This window comes from Odontesthes bonariensis, chromosome 17, assembly GCF_027942865.1.
Source record: "Odontesthes bonariensis isolate fOdoBon6 chromosome 17, fOdoBon6.hap1, whole genome shotgun sequence".
In the NCBI taxonomy this organism is placed as follows: Eukaryota; Metazoa; Chordata; class Actinopteri; order Atheriniformes; family Atherinopsidae; genus Odontesthes; species Odontesthes bonariensis.
This window is the reverse complement of record NC_134522.1, coordinates 15431364-15451389: the sequence shown is the minus strand read 5'-3', so window position 1 is coordinate 15451389 and position 20026 is coordinate 15431364. Positions and strand designations below refer to the sequence as shown.

The 20026-nt window shown below is 41.8% G+C and overlaps 4 protein-coding genes across 7 annotated transcripts; all 4 read right to left on the bottom strand.

Annotated features, from left to right (window-relative positions):
* Positions 1–1270: 1270 nt before the first annotated feature.
* Positions 1271–4985, bottom strand: LOC142366517 (jun dimerization protein 2-like). Its single transcript, XM_075448421.1, has 4 exons — positions 4796–4985; positions 2671–2888; positions 1827–1931; positions 1271–1727 (listed from the first exon to the last, which is right to left on the bottom strand). Exons 1-4 carry the CDS (start codon positions 4881–4883, stop codon positions 1542–1544), a joined length of 597 nt encoding a protein of 198 aa, XP_075304536.1. The 5' UTR covers positions 4884–4985; the 3' UTR covers positions 1271–1541.
* A 365-nt stretch (positions 4986–5350) lies between these two features.
* On the bottom strand, positions 5351–8161 carry LOC142366541 (protein c-Fos-like). The gene is made up of 4 exons (XM_075448455.1): positions 8015–8161; positions 7153–7383; positions 6758–6865; positions 5351–6660 (listed from the first exon to the last, which is right to left on the bottom strand). Exons 1-4 carry the CDS (start codon positions 8150–8152, stop codon positions 5992–5994), a joined length of 1146 nt encoding a protein of 381 aa, XP_075304570.1. The 5' UTR covers positions 8153–8161; the 3' UTR covers positions 5351–5991.
* On the bottom strand, positions 7229–16803 carry mlh3 (mutL homolog 3 (E. coli)). Of its 4 annotated transcripts, none has more exons than XM_075448452.1 (13): positions 13991–16803; positions 13725–13826; positions 13536–13615; positions 13279–13383; positions 13121–13190; positions 12959–13027; positions 12736–12844; positions 11902–12061; positions 11786–11809; positions 11604–11682; positions 11349–11500; positions 11173–11244; positions 7229–7310 (listed from the first exon to the last, which is right to left on the bottom strand). In XM_075448452.1, the coding sequence occupies exons 1-12, from the start codon at positions 16491–16493 to the stop codon at positions 11173–11175; spliced, it is 3525 nt and encodes a 1174-aa protein (XP_075304567.1). In that variant the 5' UTR covers positions 16494–16803; the 3' UTR covers positions 7229–7310. The 4 variants fall into 4 exon arrangements, with proteins under 4 accessions (XP_075304567.1, XP_075304566.1, XP_075304565.1 ...); XM_075448451.1 differs by lacking the exon at positions 7229–7310 and adding an exon at positions 7692–8115; XM_075448450.1 differs by lacking the exon at positions 7229–7310 and having other exon boundaries at positions 11157–11244; positions 13991–16802.
* Positions 16804–17536: 733 nt separating this feature from the next.
* acyp1 (acylphosphatase 1, erythrocyte (common) type) lies at positions 17537–19333 on the bottom strand. Its single transcript, XM_075448456.1, has 3 exons — positions 19252–19333; positions 18961–19048; positions 17537–17964 (listed from the first exon to the last, which is right to left on the bottom strand). Exons 2-3 carry the CDS (start codon positions 19039–19041, stop codon positions 17749–17751), a joined length of 297 nt encoding a protein of 98 aa, XP_075304571.1. The 5' UTR covers positions 19042–19048; positions 19252–19333; the 3' UTR covers positions 17537–17748.
* Between the last annotated feature and the right edge of the window lie 693 nt (positions 19334–20026).

Genomic DNA, 20026 nt, shown 5'->3' with positions numbered 1-20026 from the left:
CGTTGTAAGAACAATGAGTGCCTTGTCCCCACTAATCAACTAAAAACTGTTTAGACGTTTTACGACAACACAAATGACTAAATGTTAATATGAACGCAACATTTATATTGCATTAATGAGCCTAATGATAGAGATAACATCAATAGTGTACAATACCCACTGCTGAGTCTCACTTCTGATTCTAACCAGAAGATGCAGGAGAAATGAGAAGTTGGAGAGAAAGTGTCAAACACGCTGCAACGTATCAAAGTCCAGGAATTTTTGGATGATTTGCAATTTGTATCAAATCTGTGGACCTAGCTAAATAATAGCTCATCAGGTGTAAAGGATACCGTTGTGCTGTTAACCACCACACGGTGGCGCGGTTTCCCAGACATTTTGCTTCGTAATATCAAAAACAAGTGAATGAAAAATGGAAACCTTCAGTAAAAAAAAAGGAAAAAGAAAAAGAAAGAAACTAAACATTTATTTCTTCAGAAAATACAAAATGGGATTTTGTGATAGCTTATATGCTTATATGCTTATATACATCATATACAAAAGTATAAAAAACATAAACATAATTGGTTGTAACAATATAGTAACAGAAAACAAAGTACAATGTAAACACTCCATATATAGTATATGTGCATACATGACGCCTGCGCCAAAACAGTGAAATACAGAAGAAAGAGGTTCAGCTGTTCTGCCAACAAATGTACGAAGGAACCAAAATGTCTGGAACATCATTTACGTGGTAAAAGGTTTTCTTGTCTGTAGATTTAACACTTTAGAATGCATAAATGTATGCCTTTGTATCTCTTATATAAGTTTCAATGTCAGCTGTAAATGATGGTGAATGAATTCCAGTAGTTATTTCTTTATATTTCAATAAATGTTTCTAATATACCCTCACATTCCCCCCCAAAGTTCAGTGACACTTTGTATGATATCCTGAATGCATTTCAACAAATGCAAGAAAATAAAACAAGTAACTTTGGTCACATGGACATAACCGGAACACGTGAAGTATAAACGTTGTCATTTAAGAGGTGCAAACTTCATTGATTGAAATGTTGTTGAAACAACAATTATACAGATGTTTTAGGATCATTTCAAATAACTCGAGTTTCAGATGAACCATTGATGTTTTCTTCTAGAGTCAAAGTCCACTTCAGTTTTTGTAAATATATTATAACGCTTGCTAGTTACTTAAGTTAAGAATAGAAATTCACACGAAAAACACAAAATTAAATCTGTGAACTGTAATATTCCCAAAAGTTGTGATGTGTTGTTTTTTTTTTTTTGTTTAACTTCATACGGATTGTGTATAGAGCTCTGGTAACCAAGACAACAAACAAATAGGAAAGACAGGAAAAAGACAAGTTTGATTGAAATGTCAAAACAGTGTCACTGGATGCGCTCTTTATGGTGTAGCGCTCTGTGTTTCAGGGCAGGAGGGAGAGGATGGTTCTCCTCCACGGCCAAGGCCCAACTCTACTGTAAGTGCTGCTAGTTGCTGCTGCTTCTTCTCCAGCGTATACTGCAGAGAGCCGCTGCCTTCACTTAGCCTCCAGCTGCTGCAGCAGGGGGTTTACCTCACTCTCTGGGGTTTTGACACTGTCTGTTCTCACAATACAGGTGGGCCGATGGCGGTTAAGCATGACGATCAGCTGCTGTCGCTCGAGCTTCAGCTCCTCAATCTGGGCTTTGAGGTCGGAGTTTAGCATCTCAAGTCTTTCTGACTCCTGAGAGAAGAAAAATAAGGAGGATGTTTTGTCAGCTGCAAACAGTCAATGTGCGGGAAAGTAAAATAACGTAAAAGGGATTGCAGAGATATGTCTCACCTTTTGTAGATAGTCTGTCCTCTCTTTCTTTTTGTTCCGACATCGAGCTGCAGCCACTTTGTTTTTCTCTCGCCTTCGTTTCCGTCGGTCTTCCTCTTCGTCTCTCTACGGAAAGAACAGGGAACAAGAAAGCTTGAGCGTATCTTCAGGTGAACCTAACCTGCAGCACACTACAAACCCTACTCCTTAATAAATAATACAAGCATGATTTATTTGCATTATCAGCATTAAGTTTGACTCAGTTTGACTTGGGGATGCAGCTGTCCCGAATTACACTTTAGCATGAGTTTCGTACTAAGTCGTGAGATCAAAAAATTTCACATATTGCTGAAATGTTAGTGATAAATGTTGAAATTACTGAGCTAAATGACGTGAACATGAGTTGCTAAAAACAATAAGAAAGGAAATCCACATAATCAAAGCTACGAATGCATGTAACGCAGCCAGCAAATATCATATTCAGCAGAACATATTTTCCTCCTGGGCAATCAACATGAAGAGATTCCAGCACCACATAACATAACATAACATATCCCACTATGTCCACTAGATGGTCCTGTTGTTTAGGACACAACTTAAACAACAAAGATGGTGCTTTAGATGAAGTTTTATCATCAAAGATTGTGATTTAGATGAAGTTTTATCATCAACATGGCATCTGTGCTGTAAGCATTGTGTCCTATGAAGTGTTGCAAGGTTTTCTTTTACAGGACTTACACTTGATAAAAATATGAACATCTTAAAGTCAACCCAAAGAGCATTTAATCCAACTGAATCAAAATGTAGCGAAGTATCAGATTAGTTGAAAGGGTATTGGTTACCATTTGCTCAGTATGTCCTATACCTCCGTTTTGATGACTAGAGGCCTCTTCCCCAGACTGTCCAGGAAGTGCAGGGGTGACAGCATTGTCCCAAACTCCTGGAGGTCGCCAAATTTGAGCTTGTCAGTCAGCGTGGTGGCTGAGATCCCAGCCAGCGGGCCCAAGCTGGGCAGGGAGCCTGCTGTCACAGAGGGATCTGGGATTTGTCCTGGCATCGCGTCAGACTCGGTCTTCACCACAGCTATGGGAGGCAGAGGGAGAAAACAGGAGACACACTAAGGCAGCAGAAAAGTGTATAATTCTCTGCCTGCTTTGGGGCATACTTAAGTTTAGCTTATGCTATTTTACAAACAAGCAAGTGTTTTATTTGATCTTCAGTTTGTTAAAAGACTTCAGAGGAAGCCATTTGCTCGAGGTGCAAGGTTTGATCCGAGCAGTCTGACTCGCCGCTCTGCGATGAATTGCTGCTCTGTTGCTGGAGCAGGATGCCGAGGCTGCTGCTCTTTAAATTACTGTTACTTGTATCAATATTGCTCAATAATAAACAACCATTCATTAGATTTTGGCAAGAATTTACCTTATTTAGTCCCAAGAGGTGAAAAGAAGAAAGGAGAACGGTGCACACAGCAGAAAAAAAAAAAATTCCAGTTTATTCCAGGGGGAAATGAGGGCAGCTATTGCCAAGAAATACCGTTAACTGTGGTTTCCTCCCTGTGAGACTTCATGCAAGGGGAGTGGAATGTGGCTGCCAACAGCAAGCATGATGTGGTCAAGGTGAACCAAACTTAATTTGTTTCGTTTTGTTCTGTTCAGCTAAACAGAAATTAAATTACACTCTTCTCGGAATAGGAATCATGCATCATGAACTGTTTTTCCTCTGTTGGTAAACGTGTGGTAATGGGACAGTTTAAAAAAAAAAAAAAAGGTTTAAATGTTCATGACAAAGAGAACAAGCTGTGCGAGGTGTGTGAGCAAAGCCGGCCAAATACACAGGAAATTACTACAACAGCTCGGCGGATTTCGAAGCCACATGACACAGCCAAAAACCACTCCTCGGCCAATTACTCACAGCCCTTTATCCGCCTTGGTGGGATAAACAGGCAATATCTGATATGAATGTTCCAACAGAAAACAACCGCCTGGCTCGTTGTCATCTCCTAAAACACATCTACTGTCAATTTGACAAAAGTCATTTGCTTGTGCCCCAGTTGGCCCCAGAAAATCTCACATGGGAGTTTAACTTTCAGTTTGGCACTTTCCCGAAACTTCAGGTCAACACAACAAAGTGGAACTCTCTAGGGCATCTTGCTGGAGACATTCATCTTAAAATAGACTAAAAAACCCTCAAGACAAAAGGTCCCCTGCATCGTCTGAAAGCCACCTGATTAACAAGTCCAGAACTCAGAAACACTGCCTGCCATTTGCATACTGGTAGACAGGTCCACAGACAGGGTCATAGCAGCACTTTAACTTTCTCTTTTAATGGTAACCTTACTGAAGGAGAACCTCTGAACTTGCATTTCGGTGTAGTTAACTGTTTTGAACTCTATAACGGAGCCTGTGAGGGCGCCGGGTTATTTGATGAGTCTGCTGATGAGCTACTAGAAACGTGTAGTCATCTCCTGGCAGGTCACGTTGCAGGCTGAATTGGTCAACTTGAAAGCGGAAGTTTTTTTTGGGGGGGGGGGGGTTCAGTGCGGCATTAATCTTACGTAACCCCGTCTTTCCATCCTAGACCTGCAGTTATCAAAGGTTACATCTTTTTTCCCTTTTTTTTTCTAACTCAGAACGTGATTTTCAACTCGATCGTATTTCAAGGATCACCGCGTCGCAGCACTGGACTCCATCGGAACATTTTGTTCTGAATTGTTGCTCGCCGTGATTCGTGTGAGGGGAGCGTGCAAGGACGAGACAAAGATATGTCTGCAGCACGCTCTGTAAGAAGTCGGATTTACTTTGAGCTGTAAAAATCAGAGAAAGCAACAAAGCCGCCGTTTTAAGCGACATCATCATCATCATCATCGTCCTCAGACCTTCGGACCGCTGGTCCGCAAACTGCGCTCGCCACGACCGACGCGCGGCGCGCCAACAAGCCGCTCAGTGTTGCAGATTACTCAGCTCGGGGCTGCCGAAGTTTTGTTTACCGACCTGACTTCGATCCCAGGTGCAACAGATGTCCTTTCTTCTGGTCAGCCGAGGGTCGAGAGTAGATTTTAAAAAGTGGAAATCGTTGCATCAGACCGATTTTTTTTTTACGTGATCCCAATCTGGGAGGATTTGGGAATGCGGAAATTAGGCTATGCCAGCCAAACGTAGCTAAGCAGAGATGTAAAAAAAAAAAAAAGTACATAGTGGGGGGGCAGAAGTGGGGAAGTCGCACTGCTCCTCCCATAAAGAAACCCAGGCTGCACACTGCTGCAGCGGCACTAATGTGGCTCAGATGGGGTTTTTTGTTGTTGTTGTACAGTTAACCACCCTTCGATTTAAAGCCACTTCTACAGAAATATACAATCTCCATCAGTTTATCACAATCATCAACTCTTCCTTTCGTTCCACGCCCATACTTTGAGTCCCTTTTTAGCATTATGACCTCACGATTCATTCAAGGGAGCAGAATATTTAAAGTGACCACATCTCAAAGTGGGATTAAGAAAACAGTTGTTTTAAAGACATCAGCAGCAAACACCACTGTGAACGTAGATTTATTATTATTCAGCAGCATAGATAAGCAATAAATGCTCATTTTCCTTCTTCTTTCTTTTTTAAATCTTAACAAATAAGTCAAAATCTGAAAGGTAAAAAAATAAACCATAAATTAGATAAGATATCATAAGATATATACTATTTAGCACTGGATGTTTTCATGGAAAACTTTCAACATTTTTAACAATGAGGCCAAATCACAGTTGATGACATTGAGGTATGCAAGTACTTAACATAGATGAATGTGTAAGTACAACATTTACAGCAATCAATAGACTACTTACACCAAAAACACTAAACCATACTGATACGACAAACTCCACATTACACTTCAGATCTAGTAACAGATCAGATATATATGAGCTCTGAAAATTATTTGGAATTTCTCTGCATGCTTTTTAAAACCAACACTTCGGTCCCACCTGTTAAATCAAAAGCCATGCTTTTAGCTACATCGCTCTGTTGCTTATGTATCTGCATAGAGCTTATATGCTTGCTTAGTCACACACAAGACATTTCATGAATGTATAACTTGAAGTGTTACAGCATATCGGGGCATATGTTGTTTATTTCATTTCAAAGTCCTGCAAAGAGAAAAACCAGAGACAAGAGGGACCAGACAGGTCGCTTCCCTCTGTGCATTATAAGGCTAGAAGGGTCGGAGAGTTAAGGATATCAACAGATTCCGCCTTGTTTCCTCCACCCTTAAGGGTGTCTAGTCCCTCTGTGAGAGAGTCCAGCTCAGGACACGCAAACGTGAACACAGACAGGTAGCTGCTGCAGGTGGGGGTGGAGGTCACCACGGGAGTGCTGAGAGGCTCCAGGTCGCTGGAGACAGACTTGTACAGCGTCTCCCAGTCCGAAACCCCGAGGGAGCTGCTCAAATCTATGTCTGGCACGGACCGAGCCGTCTCCATGGGGGTTTTCTCCTCCAAGTCGGGCAACCCATTGTCCAGTAGGCCCTCCTTAATGTCCAGAGAGGGCTCGAGGTCGCAGATGTTTATTTCAGCACTGGCACACAGTAAGATGTTGGAGTTCCCAGAGATGGCTGTGGACGGATCACTGGGGATGTCCATGTCCTGGAGTGAAGGAGCTTCCTGGATACCATCCTCTGGAAGTCTGTCCTCATCTGGACTGGGCGGTAGCTCTGGGGACCCCGTGGACGCCTGGAAAATAGACTCAAGCTCTTCTGACATCTGGCACACTGGCTTATGTGTGGCGAGGATAAATTCAAGCCGTTCTTTCTCTTTGAGGAGGTTGGCTATTTCCGTCTCCAGGGCTGACTTCTCCTCCTCCAGCTTGTCTGTCTCCTTCGGATAAGATCGAGATCCAAAAATCACCCACACGGGAAAAACACAGCAGTAGGTGCAAATGACAGCCGAGCAAAATGCATCACTGTTTACTTACAGTTTGCAGTGTATCTGTGAGTTCCCTCCGCCTGTTGCGGCACTTAGCTGCGGCCATTTTATTTCTCTCCCTTCTTAACCGCTTTTTCTCCTCCTCCTCTGGAGACAGCTGGGATGTAAAAGAAATGATTCAGTTATTAGCCTGAAGAATGCATCCATTTCATCTCCTAATCCACTTCATCTGTTCTGATGAGTGGCTGAGGCATGTTTCGCTGCAATGCGTCTAAAAATAGACCATTGTTGCAGACTTGCTGTGACCTGAATATAAATGGACTTCCTAAGGAAGGCACACGGCATAATACAATAGCACTGTGGCACACAAGAAATTCTGATTGGCACATGGAAACGTACAACATTCTGTCCAATCGCAGATAGACTTCATCTGAGCTAACCTACCTGCTCTGTTTTCCCCTTTCTGACAGCATTTTTTCCCTTATTCCCGCCTGCTTTGGGTGTTGCCTGCTGAGAGCTTTGCGGTTCATTGGCTTGCTTGCTGCTACCCAGAGACGAGGAGACAGATGTAATAATCGTAGGCTGGACCATCCACTGGAAATCTGGGGTGGAGGATATTGCTGTTACTGTTGGAACAAACGGAGTGTCCTGAGCGCTCATGTCTTGGGAGACCTCCTGGAAATTGAAACAACGGATGATGGAGATGACATTAGAGACATTTCTGTCTATATCCGAGGTTTCGAGTGAATCTGATTGTGATAACAATCCATCAGTAAAACCAACAAAATCACATTCGTTCACAGTCGAAAACAAGAGGATACCCCACGCGTTGTGTTTTCGTTAAATATGCTTAGCCAGAAATAGCCTTCTTCAGATCAATATTTGACTTTATCATTGTGTCTGACGTCAACACTGACGCAGGGATGCTGAGGAGTCTCCTGAATGGATTTATTTTTCTCAATGAACCGCTGCATCGACACGCTCATAATTGGTCCCAGGACGTCGGGATCATAACAACCCAACCCACAGCGCTGTTTTGCCACATTTTCACCTGTGCTGAAATTCTGGTTCGGTTATTTATCAAATGCATCAAAAGGAGAGTTAAAAATGAAGCCATCCGGTTAATTAAAATCTTATCAATCACTCCCCCCCCTCCTCCCAACACGACGATAAAAAAAAAGCATCAGGGCGCTGCTTTTAGGACCAAATAAGAGAGAGAGAGAAAAAAAAGGGTGTTCAATTTGCTTGTAAACGGGATGCCCCCTTGGCTGCACGTTGAATACGCGATCAACAAAGCCATTCATACCTTCGTATTGCTCTCTGAGGAGGAAGCTGGAGAGCTCGCCTCTTCTGGCGTCTTCTGGCAGAGTGTCCCGACAGGAGACTCTGTCCGCAAGGTGGGAGAGACTGAATCCATATCAGGCGTCAGGCTGTTATGATACATCACGCCGAAAAACAGATATATATACACAAGTCCTGATCAATGACAAATATGGACTGTGGCCTTCCACTGGGCTGAGCGAGAGGGGTCTTTTCTCCAGGTATTTACCTGGTAACTGGACGAGAAGAATGCAAGCCCCTCCTTTTATGCTCTGCTAGAATTTTATGAATGAACCGAGACTGTACCATCCGCGGAGGAGGGGGGGTCAGACTTGCTGCCACACAGGCCTACTTTTTACCTGTTTATATCAAAAAGGGCATTACCGTTTATGTATATATCTATATATAGATAGATAAATAGACACAGCCGTAAGCTTATGTCTCATCCCTGAGAGATATGTTATAATTCTGCTGATATGTGGCCACGACTTTATCAGCGCCGCGCGCCAACAGCTGTCTTTGCTCCCATTCACAAATATCGGCTTCTTATTAAAGCAATATGGGAGGAGAAACGTGAGCCTATTCATAAATCCACGTATGTCACCATTTTGGGTGGTCACAACTTGATGTTCTGATAGATTCATTTAATCAAATGTGGGATACATTTAGTGATCATACGTGGATCTGATCTCAGAGACTTTGTTCAATAACGTGGGGCTGTTTATTCAAGGTCAGGCCAACTCTAGCAAGTGTTAAAATTTAAAAAAATATACAAAGGCTTTTCGCTCTGTGGTTTTAGTAAAAAAATATTTCTATTTAACTTCTGTGAAACACAAGCTTCAGTGTGTTTTTAACAGTTTGACACACCGACCGATCACACATCCTTAAAAATAATGATAAGAATCCATCTCTGCTGAATTGTTTACATGAGAGATGGTTGAAGATCAGAGATTGGATCAGCTGTGTGGACACAGTCCACTCTACCCTGACCCTCCTCTTCCAATCCTTCAGACGATCGAAGCTCTCACCACCAATCACAACAAAGCGTCCCTCCCACTTCGTCCCATTCCCCGATCCAACAAAGGGGCTTAGGACATGTGGGGGTGGAAAAGTCACGTGGGATGACCAGGAACATTGAGGGAGGAGAAAGAGGGGGTCACGTGACAGGAGTGGAGGAGCAGAAGCATCCTTTACTCCCATCAGAGCAGCTCTAATTTTCCACACATTGCGTTTTTTCTGCCTGTGCTTCTGGAAGCAGCTAGCTGCTATAAGACCGTCTGGGTGGTTCCTTGTTCCAAACAGTGCAAGATTATAAACCAAGACATTTATATGAAGTTTTACTGAATGGGAGTAAAATAAATCTTTCATAACAGAGGGGGCAAAACACCAGCCCCAACCTACCGACCTACAGACTGAGGCTGGGATTATATTTCTGAACAAGTGTCTCCTTTTACTTCAATGAGATATGTTCAGGCAGTCTTAAAAAAAAAAAAGTCACATGAGAAAGAAAAGGTAATCCTGGTGTGAGACTACCTGAAAGTAAAGTTCTTCAGATCACACCTTGGACACATAGTAAGCTTCCACTGACAACGCAAAGTCACAGTCTTTTGTTTCGGTAACTTATCCTCAATAAGGGATGGAGGTTTTTAATACATGTATTAGAAACTGGTCTCCGTGAGCTATTAGCAATTTGTCAAATAACCTGAGGGGCAAATAATGCCTTTCATTCACAAAAAGTGAAAGACCCCTATTGCTGATGTAGTAAACAATAAACTCTGGGAGAGCGGTGAAGTGATGACTCCTGCAACATGTCCGTCAGGCTAAGGAAGTGGAAAATCCGACCGGCGTTTAGCTAAGGATATCAATCAGTCTTCTGTAGATTATTTAACTACTTGAACAAAGAAAAAGAAGCTTGATTCAAGCGGCAAATAGCTAAAGCAGTGTACTTGTTTGAAGCAGACATGTGTATCCCCACTTCAGCAGAAACTGTGGTTGCACCACTCTGTGAGTTTTAATTCTGTGACATTTCTCACTTTTACCGCCACCCTATGTGTGACGTCACAGCAGGTGTTTTGCCTTCAGGCGAAGTGTTTGAGTGTGGCCGACTGCGGCTCAGTTAATTATCAACAAAATATGACTTCTAGGTTGCGCAGCATAAAGGTCAAGTCTGCCACATTCTTTTTAGGTAAATTACACACTTGGGTTTTGCTGTGTGTTACTCTCATCAGGTCATTCTTAAGACGTTTTGAAAACTGATACAGATCTTAGTGTTGTGCCACACACGAGAATGACATTAAATGACTTGTTTTATAAAAACACCTGTAGCATGTGAGATACCTTATCAAGCAACAACTCAAGAAGAAAATCTTCAGAGTGAGGTCGAATGACAAGACTTTTTAAACTTCTATTAAGTTAACAAACTCTTGAATTGAATAGTTTTTGCAGTTGACCTCTGTAAAAAAAAATAAGGTGCCACAGGAAAGAGGTCAAATTCTGTACATCCTGTTTGGGAGAAATCAGTGCATGTCAGTGAAAACTAATCCCAATTAAGTGGTGCGGTCACATACTCCTTTATCAACCGAGACTATTTCCTGTGCTGGTTTGCAGTTGGTTCCAAACTTGGAACCAGTTCTTTCTGTTTGACCACAGCTTTACTGTTGTCTTTGAAATTGTCAATTTTTCTAAATCTTCTAAAAACTTTTTGTCAGTTTTGACACTGTTTCACTGCCATTTCCTATTTCAAACCGACCTCACAAACTGCTTTCTGATTTATGGCTAAATTGACAGTCACAAGAAGCTGATGATTTACAAATCCAGGGATAAAGTTTGAATGTCCCCAGTTTTCTGAAACCCCTTCACTGTCACTATGATGTTTTCTTCATGAGGCATCCAATATCAGTTTATTTAGGAACTTCCTGTTTTTGGTCCTTACAGACTGACGGTTATTCATGTCTGACAATGTGCTATTTATTCAAAATTTTCCAGAAATTTTGCGGTTGCTTTAATTTTAAAAAACTTGAGCTTCTGGATTTTGAGAAAACGTGGTATATTTGAACCACCGGAGACATATCTTTATGTATTATAATTCATTGTTGGCAATAAAATATAGCCAATAAAAATCAGTAAAATCAACTGCACACCCACTTATCCATTTCCATACAGCTCCCATGCTTTATGCATTCTTCTCAGCTTTTGCAGGTTGGGTTTCTGGAAATCCTGCAGGAACAAGAAGGCTTGGTCACTATCAGATTGCAGACCAACACATCTCCTTGAATCCTACTTTTAGTTCAAGCTTCAGATGTGCTGCTACTTTTTGGTACCTTCTGGTCTTTGTCCAAATGAAGGATGTCTACAAGCGGAGCAATGGAGGGACGGCCATGGGCACACTGGAAGGGCAGCTGGCAGGAGGACAGGGACGCAACCAGGCTACAGCATTCATCTCTGCTTAGGGGGTCGTTGAATTTGATGGCACCTGAGCAACACATACATGTATAAACGTAACGAGTAATAAGACTTCAGGCTCACCGTAACAGAGAACCTTAATCCAAGGCTGAAAAGAAGTCTATTATCTTTACCGTGGCACGCTAGCGATGCCAGGACTTTCAGAACACTGAGAGGCAAAGTTCCTCTCACTCTGCCTGTAGAGCGAAGTAACTGAAACAAGAGAAGAGGAAGAACTGAAGACTTTACCCTTTTTCAAGAGGGTGCTTTCAGTATCACTGACGTATAAGAGCCATACAGTCAGGTCCCATCTCACCTCAATCTGTTCTCGAAGGTACTCCTGATGTGAGATAAGATGACGAGGTTAACAGACAATAAGGGGACAGAACCGTAGCACCTTTCCTTCTTTGTGATAAGAAGAATTGGTCTTACCTCAACAATAGGCTTGATAACAGATGGTCTCCCCCGTCTCAGCTCATTGCTCTCTTTTTCCATGAAGCACACTGGTACCTTTCCTACGAACACCTGCGGAGCTGCTGCCTGTGAGAAAGTAACTTCAAGGCCCAAACTCCTCAAATGTGGCTGACAAGACCTGCAGGAAGACGAGTGCACAGCAACTATGTCAATGTGATCAGATCTGGGATAAGACATGAAAAGGGAGCCCCAAACAAAATAACAAGAATTGAGAGCGGTAAAGCTGTATGTATGGGTCCTAAAGAGTTAAGAAGGCCATGTGAAGAAGCCCGATTAAAACTGAAGCAGTGTGGTCACACCAGCACAAGGAGACACGCTGCAATGACAAATGGTGGTTTCATAGTTTCTGAGCTTAACTCTGAGCTTGAAAATAGTCTGATATGATTAAGACTATGTAAACTGTAGGATGGCAATTGCTTTTTGAGATAAACCGCATGTCTTAATCTGTGAAGCCTCATATTGTCCAAGGTTATAGGTCAAAGATTATAAAGAGAGAATTCCAGAGTATAACCTTATTAAAAAGGTGAAACCAGGAGATTTTAGCCATTAGAGAAGCGTCACCTTTTATCTAAAGTTGGCAATGTGTCTACTGGAAATGAGCCTGCTCGTGCATTATAAGTGAGCAGCAGTAAAAAAACAAAAACAAATACTACATCTAATCTGGTGGAGGTTATGTGCTCTTGAACCCTAAACGGTTTAAGGCCGATTGGACAAAATGCTTTCCATCCATTGCTGTAGTTAGCCGTTACAGCTGTGATATGTCGACTGTGCTTTGCAGGTAAAACACAACACCTAAGCAGCCTCAGCTCCTCCTCCGTTACACTGATCTCCAGAGGAGGCAAAATCAATGATGAGCACAGACGTCTCTCCCCAGGGGCATCTGGGTCATCCTCATATGAATCTACAAGACATGCAGTTGTTGCTATCATCTCACATCATAGTCCAGAAATACATCAATTTCAGTATTTATATCTAATTAATAATGCTGAATGTGTTTTTTCCCCTTTTTTTATACCTGCAACTAAATTTTCAAGTCGAACTCTCTCGTGTGCAGCATGTTGATCCACCAGCACTAGTAGGTTTCCTGGGATTTCAACAGCAAAAAAAAGGTGCAAATATGAAAAACAAAGTGTCACGAACAAATCTGACGACAAAACTTTAACGAGGCTCCACTTACCTGCCGCGTGCTCTTCATCTTCTGTGTTGATAAGGCATGCAAGAAACTTTTTGTCCACTTGATGAATGACCTATGAGATAATTGCGCAATTTTACGCTGCAACTTCTTTTAAATTTGTCAAAGCTAAAAATCTGATTGGATCCAAAGGATAAATTTACTTTCATCGAGTGAATCATGGCCTTAGAAAAGCGGTAGGGAAAGAGGATGTTATGGATCTTAACAGCCAGTCCATCAGCTTGTCCACTGGAAATATCCACACCAACCTGTTGGCACAGGGGTGTTCATCATTTAGGGTGAAAGCCAAAACAGCTGAAATTAAATCTGAGTAAATCTATATGACCGTACAACGCGAGAGCAGATGAGACCAGGGGAACATTTTAAAATCACAACATAAGTCTCGTTCATTTTTGTTTACCATAGGAGGGCGGACAAATACGGGATTATTCCATTTAGAGTACAATGAAGAAAGTGAATTGGAGCTCTCACCGGCATCATCTGTAAAGATAGACAAGATAATATGTGACCATGTAAGCCAAATCAACAATACACAGTTCTTTACATTGTGTCTGTTAGGCCCCAACAATCTGAAATGTCTGTAAGGTACCTCTACAATCAATCCCTGAGCTAATCACCCTTTCTGGCCTGGATTTAGGCAGGAAAGGGAACACTAGATCCACCTGAAATGGGTAACACCTGTACTCCATCCCTACAGTTGAGGGGACAGACATGCGAAGGTAAACACAAACATTTCTCCACATTTAAGTGATCCACTTCATCATTCAAACCAGTGATAAATAAGGTATTCTTATTCAGCCCTTCGAGTCCTATTTCCAGTCTTTATGACATATGTAATCAAATATGCTCACTCACCCATCTTGGAGGTGACACTAACTGCCATGTTGGTGACGTCAGATGTGCAGCGCACATGTGTTTCCTCCAGAGCTGGGTTCTCATATCTGCTGAGCCCAGTCATTCTGTTGACATAAACAGTCTTTCCAACAGACGTGTCGTAGTGAGGAAGCCAGTCGCTTGATGTTAAATCCTCCTCCTCTCCTGCCAGCTGAGGATTAGTACGGCAACCAGAGACTGAGTCAACATGCAGTGCAGAGTCCTGGGGATTCTGATTGTTGTTGCTTGCTTGGGCACCATCACCACCACTGCTGAGACAGAATTTGTCCTCTGAGGTATTCCTGGATGTGTGCAGTAGGACCTCTGGATCCTCTGTCCTGTTTTGTTTTAACTGGTTAAGTTTAGCTGCCAAGGATTTTTTACCTCTATTTTGAGCTTTGACAGCTGAGAGTGTTGTAGAGCTTTGGACGCTACTCTGTGTCTCCTCTTCTTTTTGTGACTCTGCGTCCTCCTCCTCATGTGGATCGTACTGGCGCACAGATACACTCCTGGGATTCAAAGTAAAGCTGTCTCCCTGAGGAAGTCTGGCTTTGTCCTGTAAATGAGGATCTGGTAATTTCATTCCATCAGATTTAACAAATGTTCTTCTAAACTTATCAAGAGATCCCGGCTCACTAAATGCTGACAATTTCTGACAAGAAACTACCCTGGGAATCTTTGAGGGGATGACCGAAGCAAAGCCTCCACACTGTCTCTGGGAGGATCTGTCTCGGTCTACTTCCAGAGAGATTTTACGTTTTGACACAAAGGATTTTTCCTCACATTTTATTGCCAGATTTTGGACTTGAACTACTGGCCTGCTGTGCTGGGACAGGTCTTGAATTTGCAGACTTTCATGAATGTAGGGATCAGGCACACTGATCTTTCTGTTGCTTACTAAAGTCTGCCCGTGCTTGTCTGTACATTGGGCTATTTTCTCATTAGAGCGTAAGTCAGATTGGACCGGTTGGAGGATGCTGTGCTGTGAATTCACATTACTGACTGAAGTAGCACAGTTTGATTGTTTCTCTTGTTCTTTTAAAGGTTCATCCTCTTGTCCGTTCGGCGTGTGCAAAACGTTCACGCCTTCACCGAATGTTGGCTCCTCTTCATCAGTTATATCAGGAGATGCAGGCTCAGCATCACACTGTTGTATCTCTTCCCACTTATCTCCAGAGATCTCCCTCTCTTTTAGTTGTTCAGTCTCGCCAGCGTTGCTCTCCACCAAACCAGACTCTAAGCTGGGATCTGCGTTCTTACGATGAACAAATTCAGACGACAGTTTTAGTGCAAAGCTGCAGTCCGGTGTAGAAGTAGCAATAGCTGTTTGGCCAGCTTTGTCACTGGCCTCTTCTTGATCTGTTCTGTCAGTACCAAACACTTTGGAAGATACACCATCCAAGTCATCTTGAGAAAACACGGACACCAAGTTCTCCCTCCTCAGAAAAGCTTTCACTGCTTCTTCTACACACAGCAAAATTCCATCCCAATCTTTGAACTCTATCAAGGTTTTGGCAGGTTCAAGACAAATGTCATATTCTGAGTAAGAGCATTTTATATTGATGATGTATACTCCATAGAGCTCCTGATTTCGTTTGTGCTTTGGACTCCTGATGGCAGACTGCCCGTCTGGACTGTCGTTTTTCTGGTTTGAACTGCTCAATCTGCGCAGGAGAACATTCAGCAGCTTGTGGAGCCGTGTTTTCAGCAGCAGTCTGTCGTTGACATACAAAAACTGGAAGCTGTTATTGTAGTGGCCCTCTTTGCCGAGGTAGCCGATCACCTCAAATTGCCTGTGTGTGTAGCTGATTTCTCCCAGCTTCTCTGCTCGTGCAAGAGTGTGTATCTGAACAAACCTGTGATAAGTGTTCCTGGCTTTGGAAAGCTGGACCATCATGGCTCCTGTGCAGTCATTCTTCAGGGTGAAGGACACTGAGGGGTGCATCAGGGACACAGCCTCCAGTCTGTGTCTGATCCTCTCACCCTCCAGGACAGCATCCAGCCTCTTCCTCCGGACTGGCATGTTATGGAAGAAGTTACAAATGATGACAGTTGTCCCTGCAGATGGTCGAGAAGTCTCTGCTTCAAAGACATCCAAGCCCTTGCCACCCTTGAACAATTTGACATGGGTTTTCACTGACGATTTGGTCCGGGATGAAATTTCAACAAGCGTGGCTAAAGAAACTATACTTGCCAAGGCTTCACCTCTGAAACCATACCATCTGAGGTTTTCCAGGTCTTTAATAGAGCTGCATTTGCTCGTGTGGTATCTGTTTCCCACACAGTCCATATCTTCAACGCTCATCCCAGCGCCGTTATCGATTACTTGAACTTTAAAAGCCTCCATGTCCATCCTGACTCCCACACACGTCGCCCCGGCATCGATACTGTTTAGGATGAGCTCCTCAACACACTGTTGTAAGGACGGGATGGCAACCCCAGAGCGAAGTCTCCCCTGAACCTCTGTGGGCAAACATTTAATCATATTGTATTTTCTTTTTAATTCTCTTAGGTTATATGGTCCTGCCCTGACCTAGTCAACGTCTTAAAACTGGCCGTTGCAAACTAGCAAACATATGTAGCCTAATGCTAACTATATATTCTTTAATCCATCAAAATAGTTTTGGCCTCAACATATATTCCTTGTTTCATGGTTCGGTAATGTTATGGGCATTGCAACCATAATGCGGAAAGAATCCTCAGCTGTTGTTTACAGTCAACGTGGTACAGAAAGAGATGCCCATATCCGTTTACTGCTAACAACTAAAGCTAACACTGCCATCTTCTGGTTAGAACTAGATTAGATCGTTTCTGGTGTCTGCCAATCCTCACAACCAATCCTGCAGTAGACTCTATTTTCAACCACCAATCACAGCAGAGTATCCCTCTGACGGCTTCCATCCGGCTGATCCAATATTTTGGTGGTGTGAGTGAATGCTGTGTTCAAGTCAGTTCGGAAACTCAATAACGCTGTACATACTGCGCCACTATTTCTTTTTGTGTTGCTAAGGACATGTTTGTTGTTTTTTTAGGAATAAAAGGTGTTTATTTATCTATTTTTTTTCTGATCCTCTACCACAAGCAGTTATGTGTGTACTATTCTTTCTTTAGGGCCAAAGTTAATTTAATGACGATTGTCAAGATTAACTTTAAAGAATAACATTGCTCACTTAAGAGCTGAGGTGCATTTCTGCCACCTTCAAATACATAACATGTCAAACAACACTGCGCATGTTGCTGTTAATTCTTATAAAGCATTTCTCCCAAACCAAATGCAGTACTCAATAGTTTAAAAACAATGAGTGCTTTGCCATTCAGTCCCTCATATGACTGTAGTGACAGATCGCACCAATAAATATGTGCTGTAAACTACTACTGATAACCTCCAAGTCATGTTACTATCAGTGTTCTGGTAAAGGTCCGTAACAACCAGGCTTTCTGTTACAACTGATAAAACTGTGTTTTAAGTCACACTGAAGTGTTTCCCAGTTGCAGCTACAACAAATACGATTCAAATGACATAAAACATACTGAGGGAATTTTTAATTTATTAGTGTAATCATAAGGTCAGCAGAACTAAACAAGTTCCAATACAGTGCACATTTTTACACCTCACTCTAGTTCCTGAAATACAACCAACAATAAAAATAATAATAATAATAATAATAAAAAGACTAAATAAATAAAAAAGAAAACATCTGCTTTCATGTTAATGTTACAGGCACGACCAATAAGTTATTTCATTTTACTACGTTGAAAGATGAGTGTTCAAGGCTGTCGATTGTTTTCTCGTTCTTGAACTCTGCCTTGGTTATGTGTGACTTGGGACTCCCTGTAGATCTCAGCCACTCTTGCATCTCTTTCACCTTGCCGCGTGAACCTTGTAGCTGCCCCATAACAGTTCCAGCTCCTGTGTTTTGGACCCACCCAACTAGGCCAAGTTTCTTCCCTTCAGCCTGGACAATGACAGGAATAGATAATATGGAAATATGGCAGGAATGTTAAAGATGTAAGGAAATGGGATGACAACTACCAGTCGCTGACAGTGCAGTTTCAGGATTTGTGACACCGCTAACTGTGACACTGAAGTCCAAACAATGATCAAATTTTCTGCCAAAACAAAAATGCATATGGCGGCACTTGACATATTGTCTGCCCAAGATCTACATAAATATAGATTGGGGGATAAAAAAATACATTTTTATTTATGCATTTGACTGCAATTTCCCCAGAAAAATAAGTATTTCCATCTTTATGACCTAGTTTATCCGATTTTTATTGGCTGAAAAGAAAACAAATCCAGTGGTTTTATGCCAAAGAGCCATATCTGAGCTGTGTCGACATCAAGATGTTCCATCTCTGAGATACCTACGCTCAGCGGCCACATTATGATCCACACCTGAGAACAACTCTGCCAATATGTGTACATTTGCTAAACTTCCATTTCAGTTCATTATTGTGTTCATTAGTTTTTTTCATGGTGTGTAAATACCACCCACAATTACCTCAATGATAAACAAATATTCCTCAAAAACATTTGTGGTTTTTCATCTTAAAAGTTATATGTAGCAAGATAAGTTGTTATGTACATGCATTTATACAGGAGTAAATAACTATTTATTAGAAGATTATTTAATTAAGGAAGAAAATAAAAAAAGTATTACTGTAAAAGAAATATCTAAAACAAATAATCTTAGATTTCAGCACAGTCAAATGAAAGATAAGTAATTGGAGAGGGCTAAAACATACAGTAAATATAACTAAATGTAGCTTAGAAGGCAAACTTAAAAAAAAAAAACACTAAATAATCAACTTAGAAAATTTGGTATTAAGTAGTTTTGTTCACCGTTAAAAGCCATCTAACGATTACAAAACAGGTAGTGAACAACTAGAAGAAGATGTCATTATGTGGGTGAAGTTTAGCAAGGTTTCACCATCAATGTCAAACTCACTTGAGTGTATTTCCGAAAGAATACACCTTGCACTCTGCCAAAAATTTCATAATCCATAGAAATCAGGTCTTCACTGGACATAGTGGCCCTAGAAAAGGAGAAATAAGAGTCCCTTGGTAGTGCGTTGGGTTAAAAAGCCACCATGCACTGCAGGGGTTGCATTGCGGTTACAAGCTAAGCTAACATAATGACAGTATGTTTAAGCAGTTTTTAGCCAAGATATTTAACATTTCAGCTTCGCAGTCAAGCTGACATGAACACACAAAAGCTTGCTTCTTTCATGTAATTCACCTTGATGTTGACAGGATGCCGTGAAACGACCACCACAATAAGGAAAGTTCTCGGTTTTAAAACATACGGGAACTCCTCTTCAGGAAGTGACGTTTAACGGACCAATCAGAGAACGCTCGGTTTCTAGGCAACAAAAGTAAACGTTGAAAATGAGTCGCATCAGCTTTCACCGTGGGAATGAGAAACCCTAGAAAAGCCGTAATATCTCAAAGTCTGGAGGGAATTTCAGCCAAATTTACAAGTGAAGCAACTTTACTGGTGAGTAAAAAAAAGTTCTGTTATTTGTCCGGAAAAAAATGACACAAGAGAAACCCCTCAGTTTAAAAAAAAAAATCTTTTATTAATTCTAATAATTGCAATTGAGTCCCCACTGTTTTTTTTCCTCTTTGAAAAGGGCATTATCAACTCCACATTTATTTAGTTGCTTGTTCTGGAGCTTTTTATTGCATCATACACACCTTATTGACAAGCTTCAGCTACTACTTACTTGTATAAGACGTCCTCAGAACAGCCTTGAATGCTGCAAAGTGTGAATATCTTAGATTGCATGACAACTGAGCTTTATGTGATAATAAAGACGGGGCATTTTGATAGATAGCGCCAAAGCATGTGAGTAACTGGGCCTAAAGTGGTGCTGAGATGCTGCTTAGAAGGCCGAGGGAGATTAGAGAGTGAATGTATGGACTTTGATTTTGAATTGCTCGGATAACAACGCACCAACTCAAAAGTCAAGCAATTTCCTCTTGGACCTTATCTTTCTCTCCTTGTTTAAATG

Excerpts from the sequence above, each read along its gene's own strand:
- LOC142366517 (XM_075448421.1), bottom strand. The coding sequence starts at position 4,883 with ATGCAACGATTTCCACTTTTTAAAATCTACTCTCGACCCTCGGCTGAC. Across the intron at positions 2,889-4,795 it reads GCACCTGGGATCGAAGTCAG|CTGTGGTGAAGACCGAGTCT; the intron begins GTCGGTAAACAA and ends TGCCTCCCATAG. Across the intron at positions 1,932-2,670 it reads CTCTAGTCATCAAAACGGAG|AGAGACGAAGAGGAAGACCG; the intron begins GTATAGGACATA and ends TTCTTTCCGTAG.
- LOC142366541 (XM_075448455.1), bottom strand. The coding sequence starts at position 8,152 with ATGTATCATAACAGCCTGACGCCTGATATGGATTCAGTCTCTCCCACC. Across the intron at positions 6,866-7,152 it reads GAAAGGGGAAAACAGAGCAG|CTGTCTCCAGAGGAGGAGGA; the intron begins GTAGGTTAGCTC and ends TTTACATCCCAG. Across the intron at positions 6,661-6,757 it reads TCACAGATACACTGCAAACT|GAGACAGACAAGCTGGAGGA; the intron begins GTAAGTAAACAG and ends TCTTATCCGAAG.
- mlh3 (XM_075448452.1), bottom strand. The coding sequence starts at position 16,493 with ATGATTAAATGTTTGCCCACAGAGGTTCAGGGGAGACTTCGCTCTGGG. Across the intron at positions 12,845-12,958 it reads ACTTGAAAATTTAGTTGCAG|ATTCATATGAGGATGACCCA; the intron begins GTATAAAAAAAG and ends CATGTCTTGTAG. Across the intron at positions 11,245-11,348 it reads ATTTGGACAAAGACCAGAAG|GATTTCCAGAAACCCAACCT; the intron begins GTACCAAAAAGT and ends TTGTTCCTGCAG.
- acyp1 (XM_075448456.1), bottom strand. The coding sequence starts at position 19,041 with ATGTCCAGTGAAGACCTGATTTCTATGGATTATGAAATTTTTGGCAGA. Across the intron at positions 17,965-18,960 it reads TCTTTCGGAAATACACTCAA|GCTGAAGGGAAGAAACTTGG; the intron begins GTGAGTTTGACA and ends GTCATTGTCCAG.